Source organism: Canis lupus, chromosome 21 (genome assembly GCF_003254725.2).
Source record: "Canis lupus dingo isolate Sandy chromosome 21, ASM325472v2, whole genome shotgun sequence".
NCBI lineage: Eukaryota > Metazoa > Chordata > Mammalia > Carnivora > Canidae > Canis > Canis lupus.
This window is the reverse complement of record NC_064263.1, coordinates 844,089-859,501: the sequence shown is the minus strand read 5'-3', so window position 1 is coordinate 859,501 and position 15,413 is coordinate 844,089. Positions and strand designations below refer to the sequence as shown.

At 35.4% G+C, this 15,413-nt stretch overlaps 1 protein-coding gene across 8 annotated transcripts in view; it reads left to right on the top strand.

The window, feature by feature from the left end:
- The window catches only part of ARHGAP42 (Rho GTPase activating protein 42), a 287,838-nt gene that overhangs the window by 197,173 nt on the left and 75,252 nt on the right, over window positions 1–15,413 (top strand). For all 8 annotated transcript variants that reach the window (XM_025420939.3, XM_025420948.3, XM_035703751.2 and 5 more), the window contains one exon: window positions 5,525–5,635. In XM_025420939.3, coding sequence (XP_025276724.1) covers window positions 5,525–5,635 — 111 coding nt within the window. The remainder of the gene's footprint in view (window positions 1–5,524; window positions 5,636–15,413) is intronic.

The window sequence follows — 15,413 nt, the reverse complement described above, 5'->3', positions numbered from 1 at the left end:
GAAGGGAAAATTAACAAGGCAGGAAACCACAAATGTTGGAAAGGATGTGGATAAGGGGAACCCTCCTGCACTGTTGGTGGGAACGTGCACCGGTGCAGCCACTCTGGAAAACCGTGTGGAGGTTCCTCAAAGAGTTAAAAATAGACCTGCCCTACGACCCAGCAATTGCACTGTTGGGGATTTACCCCAAAGATACAGATGCAGAGAAACGCCGGGACACCTGCACCCCGATGTTTCTAGCAGCAATGTCCGCAATAGCCAAACTGTGGAAGGAGCCTCGGTGTCCATCGAAAGATGAATGGATGAAGAAGATGTGGTCTATGTATACAATGGAATATTCCTCAGCCATTAGAAACGACAAATACCCACCATTTGCTTCGACGTGGATGGAACTGGAGGGTATTATAGTGAAATAAGGGAGTGAAATAAGTCAATCGGAGAAGGATGAACATTATATGGTCTCATTCATTTGGGGAATATAAAAAATAGTGTGGTGAACAAGATTAAATGGGAAAGGAGAGAAAATGAGTGGGAAATCACAGTGAGGGTGACAGAGCATGAAACACACCTAACTCTGCGAAAGGAACAAGGGGTAGTTGAAGGGGTTGTGGGGGGTTTGGGGCACCGAGGGGGGGGGCACTTGACGGGATGAGCACTGGGTATTATGCTATATGCTGGCAAATCAAACTCTAATAAAAAATATATACAAAAAATAAATTAATTAAATAAAATAAAGAAATAAAGAAATAAAGAAAAAGCAAAGGTGAAAAACACACACACACACGAATCAAACTCTTAAGTACAGAGAAGAAAGTGACTGCTACCACAGGAGAAGAAAGCACGGGAGGGTGAGTGATAGTAGGTTATAGGAATCGAGGAGTGCACTTGTTTGATGAGCCCTGGGTGATGTATGGAATTGTTGAATCACTGTATTGTATACCTGTATGTTAATTGAAATTAAAATTTAAAAAGTTTTTTTGTTTTTTATAGATTTTATTTATTTATTTATTCATGAGAGGGAAAGAGAGAGAGAGAGAGAGAGGCAGAGACACAGGCAGTGGGAGAAGCAGGCTCTATGCAGGGAGCTTGACATGTTACTTGATTCTGGGTCTTCAGGATCAAGCCCTGTACTGAAGGTGGTGCTAAACCGCTGAGCCCTCCGGGCTGCCCTAAGTTTTGTTTTGTTTTGTTTTAATTTAAGAAGTTTTTAAAAGAATATAAAAGGGCATTTCATCAAAGAAGAAATATAAACCATTATAAGCATTTTAAGTGTCTTTTTTTGTATAAGCGTTTTAAGTTTCAATGTCATATGTCCCAAGAAAATGATGCAATTTAGTAATTGCAGCAGGATAGTATTGTGACTTATGAGAAGATAGCATACATAGTTAGTGAAAGTATGAGAAACTAAGTATACTTTTGCTTTTCTGGTGAGAACATAAACTCTTTCAGTCAGTCCTGAAGTAAATTTGGCTACTTTTTCAACAAAGTTTAAATGAGCAAGATAATTGAAATGATTTATATTGGTCAGAATTTACTTAAGAGTAATGATCAGTCATGAGCAAAAAACCAAATTGTATAAATATGTTGATGTGAGAGTTATTCACAGTGTAAAAATTCAGAAACATCAGTAGTGGCACAAATGAATGATTGGAGTAAATATACCAATGTAGCTTCATGAAAATGGAATGTAACATGATTGTAAAAAGTTTATTTGCAAATTATGTAAAGACATTGAAAAATATTCATTAGATTAAATTGGGGAAAAAATTAGAGTTTAAAGCAGAATATACAGTATTTTTCAGGTTTAAGTTTGTGTGTTGCATATCAAGATATTAACATTTGGAGTATAATTCATATTTTTAGATTTATGTTATGATAATAATAAGTAAGCTTACAATAATGAATAGTTCTTCTATAATCCAGAAAAGAAACGATAAAAAGAGTTTCTTGTAGAAAGTCAGATTTTGGTTTTCCATGTTCACTAAAGTCTTTCAACAGGTTCCTCTTATCCCCACTTCCTAAATGAAGGGAATGCCTTCAATTCTACCTTCATGCCTCTGTTATTATAGTCTCTGTGTCCTGAAATCTCTTCTTCTGTACCCTCTGTAACATCTTAATGGATGTCTCCTGGGTCATGATTTCATCACACCTGGCCAGCTGCACTGCCTGCTGCTGGTTCCCAGGACTTCAGACTATCACTTCTTAATGAATGTGTGAAATTTCACATCATGATTTTTGCAGATTTGCTCCTACTTCTCGTTGCTTTAATTCTCTGTTAATGCTGACATTTTTTCTTGTGATCAAAATTATCTTTAGCTTTTTCTCACCCCTTCCTTCTCATACCCACATCTTTCAACTTCCTTTTCTTACTGGGATTTATAAACACCTATCAAATAAGTGCTGTTTTATCATTAAATCACCCAGCCCTGCCTTTTAATCAATATATCCAACACTATCCCTACTTTAACCTTCTTGAAATGCTGCTTTGACAAATCAATGTCTTCTCAAGTTTCTGTCCCCTCTATATGATGAAGTTTGTGCTCATTCTATCTTATGCGATAATTCTCAGTTCTTATTATTCTTACCTTGCAATCTACTGAAACATAACTTTCCTTGACTCTATTCCCTCTCTCAAATTCCTCTCCTTTTATCTCCACCTGCTTTAAATCTCTTCATTTTTCAGAGTCCAGCTTAAATTCTTTCTCCTTTGCAGGTGATTTGACAAATATCACATGAAGCTTTTTCTTAAGTTTATCTTAAGTTGATGTAGGTAGCTTATTGTGGTTGGGGAGGAATTTAAGTATCTGAAGAACTATATGATTTTCTTAAGAAATTAACTTGTTTTTTTAGCAGGATGACTTTACAGTTCCCTTTGTCTTGTAAAGAACAGTTTATACATATTTTTTCTGGCATAAATATTCCTAACGTTCCCTCTCAGTTTTAAAAATGGGGACAATAAATTACATGGTTATCCTACTTATCCACTACAAAATAAAATGCATGGTGGATATATGAGCAAGTGGCTTCTAGTGAACCGCACACTATGAGCATAAATACTAAAGAGAGCCACCTTAAGTGAAAGAATGTCTTTCTAAATCTTGATCTGGAAAGAAATTAAACTGTAGTATTCTGTAACCTTTGTACATTCTGGATGACTTTTCAAAGCAGATTTGGTATATTGAATATAGTTGTCTAGATTGGAGTTGATGGAAAATATCTATTGATATTTGTTGACTACAGTTGATGGAAAACTGTAAGAGCAGTTATTTTCTTTTATCCTTCTTTGTGCCCCCACTCCCCATCTTTTGATGACATGGGATTGTGCTTGGCCAATAAGTTTCTGAGGAAATGACTTAATACTCTTAGGTCAGGGGCCCCCAAGACCACTCCTAGGTTTAGTGATTTGCTAAGAGGACTCACTGCTCTGATATATTAGTGAAAAGATACAAAGAAAAATCAGCAAAAGCATGTAGAATGAAGTCTGGGGGAAAGCAGGCACAAGCTTCCAAGAGTCCTCTCCCAGTGGGAGAACATGCTTAACTCTCCCAGCCCAAAGTTGTGACAGCATATGTAAAACATTGTCTATTAGAAACTCATTATAGATTGAATGTTCATAGTCTGTAGGGGGCTGGTCACATAAGTAGTCTCTATTTATCATATCCTTAAATTCCAGACTCCCAAAAAGAAAGCAGGTGTTTAAAGTAAATCATATTACTGGCACAATTTAGATAACTGTGATCTACTCTTAGGTGGAAGGTGCCTTCCTGAATTCCACATTCCCAGAAGCCAGCAGGAACCAGCCTTATAAGCAGGTCTTTCAGGCGAGAGCGCTCAGGACCACCTTGCTCTTTTCCTCACAGCTTTGTTGACCACAAACAGCCATCTTATGCTGTAAAGGTGTTTCAACATTTTAGTTTGTTCCCATGTGCTAGTCTATACAATCAATGTCATTATTTCTTAAAGAAAACCTTCAGAAGTAACTTGTGGCATAGAATGTTATCTCTGATATTGAAAATATTTTTACATCCTTTACATCCAGTGTTGTACTGGAGCTTTCTTTTGGAGAGCTGATGTTCTTATCTCTTTCTAACTTCCACATTCAGTGATGTTAGGTTTGTGATTTGGAACTGGCTGTTTTGGGAATATTTACACCACAGAAACTGGCATAGACAGAGACATCAGGCATCCCCACCAGAGACCCAGTTGTTGAACATCGATTAGCATGCCACCACCTATACCTGCTTACCATTCATTCTGTAAATACTGTGATAAGAAGAAAATATAATAATTTATATAGAATGCCATTTTGTTGATATATATATATATATACACACACTAGGAAACTCAAATTTCCCACCTGACTTATATGTTCTTTTTGTATATTAGATGGAAACTTAGAATTCTCGACCTTAAAAATCTCTAATAAGTTGCTCATAATACTGGGTTACTTTATTTCTATAAATAAAGTTATTGTAAATAATTATTAAAGGTATTTCAAATGAAACTAATATGCTATGATACCCAAGCCAGCAAACCTAACTTTTATCGTTTTTAAAAAACTTTTATATCTGAAATTACCATTGTAAAATGTCTCCAAAGCATTTTCTGTTCCCAAATTATTGTTGTTGGATACTTAGTACTCCAGAGAGCCCATTCCTTTCTTTTCATCTGCTTTTAGTAACTCAGCTGGCAGTGTAGAGTACAAAACTGGGAAAGAAAAGCCTTTTAAAAAGGACATCAGATGATAATGGGCATAGAGGGGAGGCAACATTAAAAAAAAAAAAAAAGGAGGAGGAAATTATCTCGATAACATTTCCCTCTCTTAATCAATAGAACCTTCTTGTAGTTATGCATAATAAATGTGCAAACAGTGTTAGAGCATGATTCACTGGGTTAGGACCATTGAAATTTTTTTGGTTCTGCTACCAGTATTCTAAGAGTTTATCTAATGATGTGACTCTACTGAATATTCTCAAATGATTCTCCCTCAGTTAAAATCCAAATTTGTTATAAAATATCCAAGATTTTTTAAAGTTGTGATGCCAACCTTACTTTAACCTTCTGTCCTCTACTTTTTTACTCTGTTGCCAAACTCAGTCTCTTTCATGCCTCCTTACTTCCTCATGAGTTGACTATTTTATTTTTCACTATTCACTGCCAGTTGTTCATCTTAAGATTCAACTCATACCACCACCATCTTCCTGAATTTAGTTTCTTTTTCTATGATCGATTTCCATATATATTTATATGCCTTTTTTATATTTTTTATGGTGACTGTTGTATGCTTACTTTCCCCAACTTCACACTCCATATCATATAAGCTCTGGTGTGCAAGGACTGTGTTTTCCTGGTCTCAGTATGTTCAAAACATAATAATAATTGCTATATTAAAACTCTTTTGTAGAGCTTAATTTTTAATAAAGATTTTGGAGAACAGAATTTGAATCATTTTCTACATAGAACCATGAATATTTACACTGTGTGTCATGATTTGCCTTTTATTTTTTTTTTTTTTACTCTTTAGGCAGATATACAGGTTGACCGAGAACATCAAAATTTTTATGAAGCATCACTAGAATATGTCTTTAAAATTCAAGAGGTTCAAGAAAAAAAGAAGTTTGAATTTGTTGAACCGGTAAGCTTCAGTTTCCCTACAAAATAGTAGTTCTAACACATCCTATGAAAACAAAATTTGTAATGTTTTTCTGTTGAAAATTGTGATTTTTTTTAAAGACAAAAAGGAAAGGAAATGTAGAGGAGGCTCAATAGGTGGAGTACAGGGCACAGTTAGGGCAGTGGAACTATCCTATATGATACTATAATAGTGGATGCATGTCATTACACATTCGTGAAAACCTACAAAATGTGCAATGAAAAGGGTAAACCCTAATGTAAAATATAGAGGTTAGTTAATAATAATGTATCACTATTGGGTTATCATTTGTGACAAATGTACCACATTAATGCAAGATGTTAATAATGGGGGAAACTGTGGGGTGGAGGTTGAAGGAATATATGAGAGCTCTTTATATTTTCTACTCAATTTTTATATAAACCTAAAACTGCTCTTAAAAACTTATTAATGGAAAAATTAAAAATTTAAAAGGATTTACATTATACATACCTGAGTAAATCTAGCTCACCACTGAAGTGACCCATTTACTCAACCTTTAGGTGAAAGGAGAAAACATAAGGTTTTATTTCTCCCTTTGTTCCACTCCACTTTCTCACAAGGATAGGATCTGCCTGACTTCCCTATGAAGTCATTTATTTTCCTAAGTCAGTGTAAAAAGTAATGGATTCTCTGATGTAAATTGCATTACAGGAAAAAACAGGTGGCTGGTCTTTTTAAGCTTACTTCATTTTCTTAGCATTTTTTCCTCAAGTAGTAGCATAATATGTTACAATATTGCCTGAGTAAAGCATCATCTGTAATGAATCCAGGTAAGTTCTAGAAGTCAAGATAATCTTCTGTTAATATATAATGCTCAATTCCTGTTAAATGAAAGGATAATAATATTTAAATACATAGGTAATCTAAAAGATTATTTAATCCATATATTTGTTTCTATGTCAGTTGTCAAAAAAATCTGTTTATAGGGGCAACTGGGTGGCTCAGCGGTTGAGCGTCTGCCTTTAGCTCGGGTCATGATCCCGGGGCCCTGGGATGGAGCCCCACGTGTCTCCTCCTCAGCGGGGAGTCTGCCTCTCTCTCTTCCTCCTCCTCCTCTGCTTGAGCTCTTGCTCATAGACTCCCTCTCAGTAAATAAATAAAACATCTTTTTAAAAAATCTTGTTTATAATAAATAAAGTACCTATTCCTATTTAAGTGGAGATGATGGGGAGAAGGAAAAAGAAAATACATTTTAAAAGACATTTGATAAAATTAACTTCTTGATGGAAACCCATCACTGATTCCCTAAGGATAATGGGAAACAGGCAGAGCAGAGGCTGGGAAGAGTTTAGTCTCTGCCTGGCTCCCAACCACTTCTGCTTCACTTTTCTTCCTTTAGCTGAAGCAACCTGACTCTCTCCCATAAATTGGGCATTAGACAAGTATATAAGACTAATGCTTCAACTAGACAAATTTAAGGAACTAAAGACCACAATGCAGGCTCAGGGATTTAATTTTTACCTTTTATCTGGGATAACAGTCTTAACTACAAGTTCTGTTTGCTAAACAGCTAAGTCCTTAAATTCCTGAAAATGAGTTAGTAATCTTTCATTGAGTAGATGTTGGGGCGGGGTGGGGGGAATCTCATTAAATTTTGTATGAGTTAGGGGGTCTGCTGAAGTTATCTGTGGCTCATTGAGAACGAGGCAGCCTAACAACCCACGGTCTAGGAAGATGACCAATACTTAAAATTCCTGTTCTCCTTCTCATTGATGAAGCCCTGCCTCTGAATCCCACTATGGCTCTTTGAAACCGCTCTCCTTTGCTGACAAACGTCCTCCTTTGGAGCTATTTCTTGGGATTTCTGAATTTTAGTTCTTCTTGACACTAAACTTTTAGTGTATGCTCATTATTTCTGATGGTATTTCTTCATGCTTGTTCCTTACCTGCTCCCATTCTTTTCAGATACTATGCTCATCTGCTTTGTTGTTTTTCTTCCTTGCCGCTGGAATGACTCTTTGACACCTGTAAAACTCTCCTCTTTCTCCCCTGGAGAGAGACATGTCTGGAGAGGGACATGTGGGTAGCCTATTACCCTGTTAAAGCCTTTCTTATACCATATACTATCTGGGAACAGTGAACTAGACCATTCCATCAGATGACATCATTCATACATATAAGAAGACTGTAAAAGTGTTAGCTCACAGGTGACTGATGGAATGATAAGAATTTGTAAATCCTTTTGTAATACATGTAGAGAGGTGAAAACTGTGCTTCAGTTGAAATGTATTTTATTGGGCAGCCCGGGTGGCTCAGTGGTTTAGCGCCCCTTCAGTCCAGGGCCTGATGCTGGAGACCCGGGATCCAATCCCACATTAGGCTCCTGCATGGAGCCTGCTTCTCCCTCTGCCTGTGTCTCTGCCTCTCTCTCTCTCTCTCTCAATCTCTGTGTCTCTCATGAGTAAATAAATAAAATCTTAAAAAAAAAAAAAAAAAAGAAAGGTGTTTTATTCCTTCCCTTTACTATATCCCAAATGGGAATGAATGGTCTGCTAAATCTTCTGTAGTGCATGCCTTTTTTTGTGACACCACAATCAAAATCAATGTTAAATTTGTACTTCTTCCAAAATATTTTCTTGGCTGCTATATTTTTCTTATTGGAATGTCTGGCCAAACTGAAATAGTGCTATCAGTTTAGTTTTGTTCTCATTTCTAGCCATACAGCTTCATCCATGGAGTTCTATTTAATTTCCCTTGCAGTAATGAGAAAAATGGAAATGGGAGCAATAAAACATGGGCATGCTGCTCTTTAGGTTATGTATTTACAAATTAATTTTGCAGAAATTATCTTTTAATTTCAAAAACAAAAAAAGAAAACTTTAATTTTTTTGTTCTACCGAAAATTCAATTCCTGTTGCATCATTGTTTCATTTTCAGAAGTCTAGTAGTCTACTCTAGTTTTAGCCCATATTTATTTAACAAGTAAACATTAGACAAAGGAAAATGCCCAAGGTTGGGATCTGTCTTCTGCAGATTATAAGACATAGAGTAGAATAGAAACTATAAGTAGGGAATGATAGTTGGCACTAAATATCATAAAGTAGGAATATTGATCTATTTGAGATAATTTTACATTGTGTAAATTAGTGTCAAGATCTTACTACTTGGGGCAGCCCTGGTGGCCCAGCAGTTTGGCGCTGCATTCGGCCCAGGGTGTGATCCTGGAGATCCAGGACTGAGTCCCACATCAGGCTCCCTGCATGGAGCCTGCTTCTCCTTTTGCCTGTGTCTCTGCCTCTCTCTCTCTTTGTGTCTCTCATGAATAAATAAATAAAATCTTAAAAAAGAAATCTTACTACTTGACATAAAAAAATCTCTACAGAATATTCAAGAGGTGCCATAGTACCCACCTCTTATCCACAGGTATATATTCCAAGACCCCCAGTGGATGCCTGAAATCAAGAGTGGTACTACCCTATATATACTGTGTTTTTTTCCTGCACATGCATATGTAACTATGATAAAAGTTAATTTATCAATTAGGCACAGTAAAAGATTAACAATAATAACTAATAATAGAACAATTATAACAATATACTGTAATAAAAGATATGTGAATGTGGTCTCTCTCTCAAAATATCTTATTGTACTCACCCTTCTCGTGGTGAAGTAAGATGATAAAATACCTCTATGATGAGATGAAATGAGGTGAGGAATGTGGGTGTTGTTAATATATTGTTATTGTTAGACTACTGTTGACCTAATGATATGTCAGAAGAAAGATTATCTGCTTTCACACTGTGGTGGACTGTAGGTGACTGAGCCACAGAAAGCAAAACCTTGGGTAAAAGGATATTACTATATTAGAAATAAATATTCCTACAGTGCCATTATTTCGAGGAAAGGCCAGTTCTAATACATAGAAGAATAGGGGACATTTATATACTTTTTATAAATCTTTGTAATTTTTTTAAAGGATACAAAATAAGCTTTTAAACTCAGTTCTCCATTAGATACATAGTTTTAATTATCACATATATAGTTTAGTTTATCATATCTTATATAGAAAGTGATTTAAGTTAACTGATCTCTAGATCTACACTATGCAGTATGGTAGCAACCACCCAGGTATGGCTATTGAGCACTCAAAATGATAGTCTAGATTGAGATGGGCTGTAAATGTAAAACACATACTAGGTTGTAAAGGTTTGATACTAAAAGGTATGTAAAATATCTCAAAACCTCTTTTATATTGCTTAACTATTGAAATAATATTTTGGATAAATCATATTAAGGAAAATATTAAATTTCACTTGATTTAAGATTTTTTATGTGGCTACTAGAAAATTTAATATTTCACATTAGTTTATTCACATTCTATTTCTGTTAAACAGTGCTAAACTTCGTCCTTTCAGATTTGCCTACAAGATATATAAGTTCAGGTCTAAAATGAGGGGAAAAGATTAGAGAGGGAAAAACATGATCTCCTGACTCTTGATCTAAAGTCCTTCTTACTTCTCTGAATTGCTTGGAGCTTATGAGAATTTTGGGAAATTAGGAGAAAAAGCTTCTGAAGTATGCTGAACATGAACATCTTACCTAAGACACTTGAACCCTGGTGTATTTGAAATATATTATGGTACATGAAAGTGTGTGACTCAGAAACCCAGAGAATCTTTTTATGACTTAACTCCCTTATGGTTCATTCAGCTGCAGTTGGTGTGTTTTGATTATATTCTTTAGCATACTTAGCTGAAACTAATGTTTTGCGAGCAACTACTATGTGTCGTGTGTGTTCTCTGTGTTATCTCACATGGCCCATACAGCAGCTTTATTGTTAGGCAGTTGTTATTATAGAAGAGGAAGTTAAGTCACAGAAAGATTGTTAGTTGCGTGAGATCACAAACTTCAAGAGAGGGAGACCCAGGAATTCAGAATGTAGAGCTGAGGTCATGTTGTAGCATTCACTGTCTCAGTGGATATGATTATAATGATTATTGCTTCCTTAACACTTGCTCTGACCAAGTAAAATGGATGACTATAGAAAATTTTAAAGTTATTTTAATTACTTAAAATTAGAAGAAAATACAGGGTCGACTTTTACTTTGGCAAAGGTGCTTGAATCAGTGCACATATCTATCCATTTATTCCTTCTTCCATTCTTTTTTTTTCATCCTTTTTAAAAAGTGGTCCCCTCCCTGCCCAGGCTGCAGTTGACACACAACTTTTCCTGTAGTGACAGACAAGTATAATGCCTGTGAGGAAGCAAGATAGAATTTAGTCCAGTCTTACAGCTGTGCAAATCTGCTTGTTTTTCAAACTCTGTGTGCCTTAGGTTTTTATCTGTAAATTGGGAATAAAAATTGTAGTTCCCAATATTGTGGTGAGGCAACTCAAGGCAAGTAACTGGATCATTAACATTAGTATTAGCTAGTATTGAGCTCTCACACTGTTAGCACTACATATGGCAGCAATACTGATGAATTGTTTTCATCAAAACAAAGCCAGATATAACTGCTTCAAAAACACATTTTTTTATTTTAACATGCATTAAAATATACACCTAAATGCTGTAAGAGGGCAGCCTGGGTGGCTCAGCAGTTTAGCGCTGCCTTCAGCCCAAGGCATGATCCTGGAGACCCAGGATCGAGTCCAACGTCAGGCCTTCCTGCATGGAGACTGCTTCTCCCTCTGCCTGTGTCTCTGCCTCTCCTTCTCTGTTTCTCATAAATAAATAAATAAATAAATAAATAATAAATAAATAAATAAATAAATAAATAAATAAATGTTGTAAGACCATGTTTTTAATATTCTTTTTAGACTTCATTTTAGTCTTTTTGCATTATGTTTAAAATTAATGTGAAAAATGAAAATAAACCATTGATGTAAACTAGAACATCTTGTTTTTGACACTCTGCCTTTAGTCTGTTAATTTAATTTTAAATCTCTTGCTAATGAAAATTTCACTTAATCTGCTTAATATGCTTTAGCTTTTTAATTTATTATATCATGAAGTATACTATAAATTACTTTTGGGGCTGTTGAAAGTTTGAATAATTTTGAGACTCAATAACAGCTACTTGCTAAGTTAAAGTCAAATAGTATATAGACCTACAGGTCTTGAAAGTTAAACTTTTTTGTGTTCTTTTTCAGTATGGTTCATTAGCTTTAATATAGAAAATTTAACTATAATTTTCAGGTGGCTTAGGCGGTAAAGCAGTTGCCTTCAGCTCAGGTCATAATCCAAGGGTCCTGGGATGGAGGCCTGTATGAGACTCCTTGCTCAGCAGGGGTCTGCTTCTCCCTCTCCCTCTGCTGCTCCCCTTACTTGCTCTCTCTCTCTCTCTCTCTCTCTCTGTCAAATAAATAAGGTATTTTTAAAAAAGAAAATTCAACTTAAGATAAATTAAAGTGAGCAAACAAGACAATGTCTTTTTTTTTTTTTTCCCAAAAAAACTTTGGGACTACAGGTAAATTTCTAACCTACTGAAAACTTAAATAAGGTCATTTTATAAAAATGAAACAAGGGATCCCTGGGTGGCGCAGCGGTTTGGCGCCTGCCTTTGGCCCAGGGCTGATCCTGGAGATCTGGGATCGAATCCCACGTCGGGCTCCCGGTGCATGGAGCCTGCTTCTCCCTCTGCCTATGTCTCTGCCTCTCTCTCTCTCTCTGTGACTATCATAAATAAATAAAAATTAAAAAAAAAATAATAATAAATAAAAAAATAAAAATGAAACAATAAAGCTGTCCTCAGATCATACATCTTAAAATCTATATTGGTTCTTGGACTTAGTTCTAGCTAATGTTATTTTGAAATTTGCAAAAGCAATTAAGATAGTGAATAGAATTTTGGAAAAGTAAGAAAAAATGCATTGCCTTGGATTGATTGACTCATCCGCTTATATGTTGTTTTAGAAATCAGCCATGTAAAGACCTTATCTAAATGTAGCTTCTGCTGAGCTTAATTTTTTTTCTTTATTTTCTGTAGTTTCAAGGCTTTATTTAAATTGTAGTTAGTCAACATACAGTGTAATACTAGTCTCAGTGCAGAACCCAGTGATCCCTCACCCATACACAATACCCAGTGCCTACTACCACAGATGTCCCCCAATACCCATCACCCATCCAACCCATCCCCCACCCCAGCAACTCTGTTCTGTGTAGTTAAGACTCTGCTTAATGGTTTGCCTCTTTTTTCACCCTATGTTTTGTTTCTTAAATTCCACATATGAGTGAAATCATATTTCTCTAACTTCTTTTGCTTAGCAAAATCCACATGTGCCAGCTCCATTCACATCATTGCAAATGGCAAGAGTTCATTTTTTTGATGACTGTATCTATATATGTATGTATGTATGTATAGAATGTATATATATTTCTCATATATATGAATATACACATGTATGTATATATATAATTTCAGTTTGTGACTCTTCTTTATGCACTTATCAGTCAATGGACATATGGACATTTGGGCTTTTTCTGTTAAGTTGGCCATTGTTCATAATGCTGCTGTAAACATTAGAGTGCATGTATCCCTTCGAATCAGTATTTTTGTATACTTTGTGAAATACAATTTTTGGGTCGTAGGGTAGCTCTATTTTTAACTTTTTGAGGAACCTCCATACTGTTTTCCACAGTGGCTGTACCAGTTCACATTCCCACCAACAGTGTAAGAGGGTTCCCCTTTCTCTTCATCCTCGCCAACACCGGTTGTTTCATTTGTTGTTAATGTTGGCCATTCTGACAGGTGTGAGGTGATAGCTAATTGTAGTTTTGATTTTTATTTCCCTGAGGATGCATGATGTTGAGCATCTTTTCATTTGTCTGTTGGCCATTTGTATGTCTCCTTTAATTACCTTGTTGGCTACAGCCCTTTGTTGTTTCTGTTTTTTACCACACCAGTTTACTACCTCCAGCCACTTCATCTGAATTCCATTCCCTTGAAATCTTGGAAATTTGCCTTTAGGAACTCCATAGATTCTTGACTGCTGATGCAATATATAGCCATGATTTCAAAAAGTTTTACCTTTTTTTATTAATTGAATGTATGCACATGTCAGTTAATTCTTTCATTTGTTCTTCTGTCCTTCTTTTATCATCCTCTTTAAAAATTTTCTCCCCAGGCTTCAGTTGACCGGCTGCTTTTCATCTTTGGACCTCTTTTCTTCAGTTTTCCCATTTATTTGATAATATTTTTATACTCTTTCATTTCCATTCAAAAAATTCCTCTGAATATTCCTCTGAATATTAAACTTAAAGCACTCAGTAGTTATTTTAGGGTATCATCTAATGTATCCTTAAGTTTCCTCCAAGTAAGGAGTAGCATAGAGTACAGGTTTAACTCACAGGCTAGACACTTGTCCTGGGTGACATTGATGCCTTGCCTCTGCCCTGTGTTTCCAATCTTCTTAAAGCTTCCAGTGACCAAATGTGGAGGTCTTAGAGATTTGGACTTCTTTCTATGCATTATAGTACTCTGTGTATGTGAAGTGTATTTTATTTTTTTTAAAAGCAGTCTTATGAGGATGTGATTCATATCATACAATTCAGTCATCTTTAGTTCATTTTTGTCTATGGTATGAAGTAGCGTTGACTTCATTCTTTTGTGTTTAGTTATCCAGTGGTCCAAGAACCATTTGCTGAGTAGACTATTCCTTACCCATTGTATGGTCTTGGTGCCCTTGTGAAAATAAGTTGACCATCGATGTGTGGGCTTACTTCTAGATTCTCAGTTCTTAGACATTGGTTTAATGTCTATACTTGTGCCAGTATCATGCTGTGTTGATTACCATTGCTTTGTATTATGTTTTGAAATTGAAAACTGTGAGTCTAAATATTTAGTTCCACTTTTTTAAGATTGTTTTGGTGGTCTGGATCCCTTGCAATTCCATATGAATTTTAGCATCAGCATTGTCAGTTATTATAAAGAAGTTGCTGGGCTTCTCACAGGGATTGCATTGAATCTGTACATCATTTTGAGAAAATATTGCCATCCTAATAGTATTAAGTCTTCTAATTCATGAACATGAAGTATTTTCCTTTTATTTAAACTTTCTTTAATTCCTTATACAGTGTTTTATACATTTCAAAGTTAACAAATTTTGTACTTAAAAATTATTCCTTAGTATTATTAATTAGTATTAATTATTCCTTCTTTTGAAACTATTGAAACTATTTGAAACTATTATAAATGGAATTAATTTCATTTTCAGATTGTTCATTCCAAATATATAGAAATTGAGTTGACATTTGTGTATTGATTTTGTATCATGCAACATTGCTGAACTTGTTTATCAGTTCTAGTAGTCTAGATAGTGGATTCCCTAAGATTTTCAGTTATTAATTTCTTTGGGAACAAGGAATGAATCACATCATTATAAAAGCCTTTATATCCCAGTTCTTCTGCTTAGTTTGAGGAGCAGTTTTGGAATTACTGCGTCATTGCTTCAGAGTTCTTCCCTCACCCCCATGCTAGGCCCTAGCCCCTTTTCTTACTTTTCTCTGTCATTCACGGTACCACTGGAAACTTTGGGCCTTAAGACTTGAAACTCAGTGATTAATGGGCTGGGGAATTATGAATATGGTTTTCCTTTGCTGTGTTGTAGTGGTTTTGCTAAATGATTATCTATAAATGCAGTATCAATGTTTATATTTGGTTGGGTTATTAGAGTGACAAATAGTAATTTGATTCTAAAACTGTTGGGAATAATAAAGTGCTATATAAGCTATTACTGATGATAAAAATGAAATAATATTTTTGGGGTGCCTGGGTGGCTCAGTTGGTTAAGTGTCTAT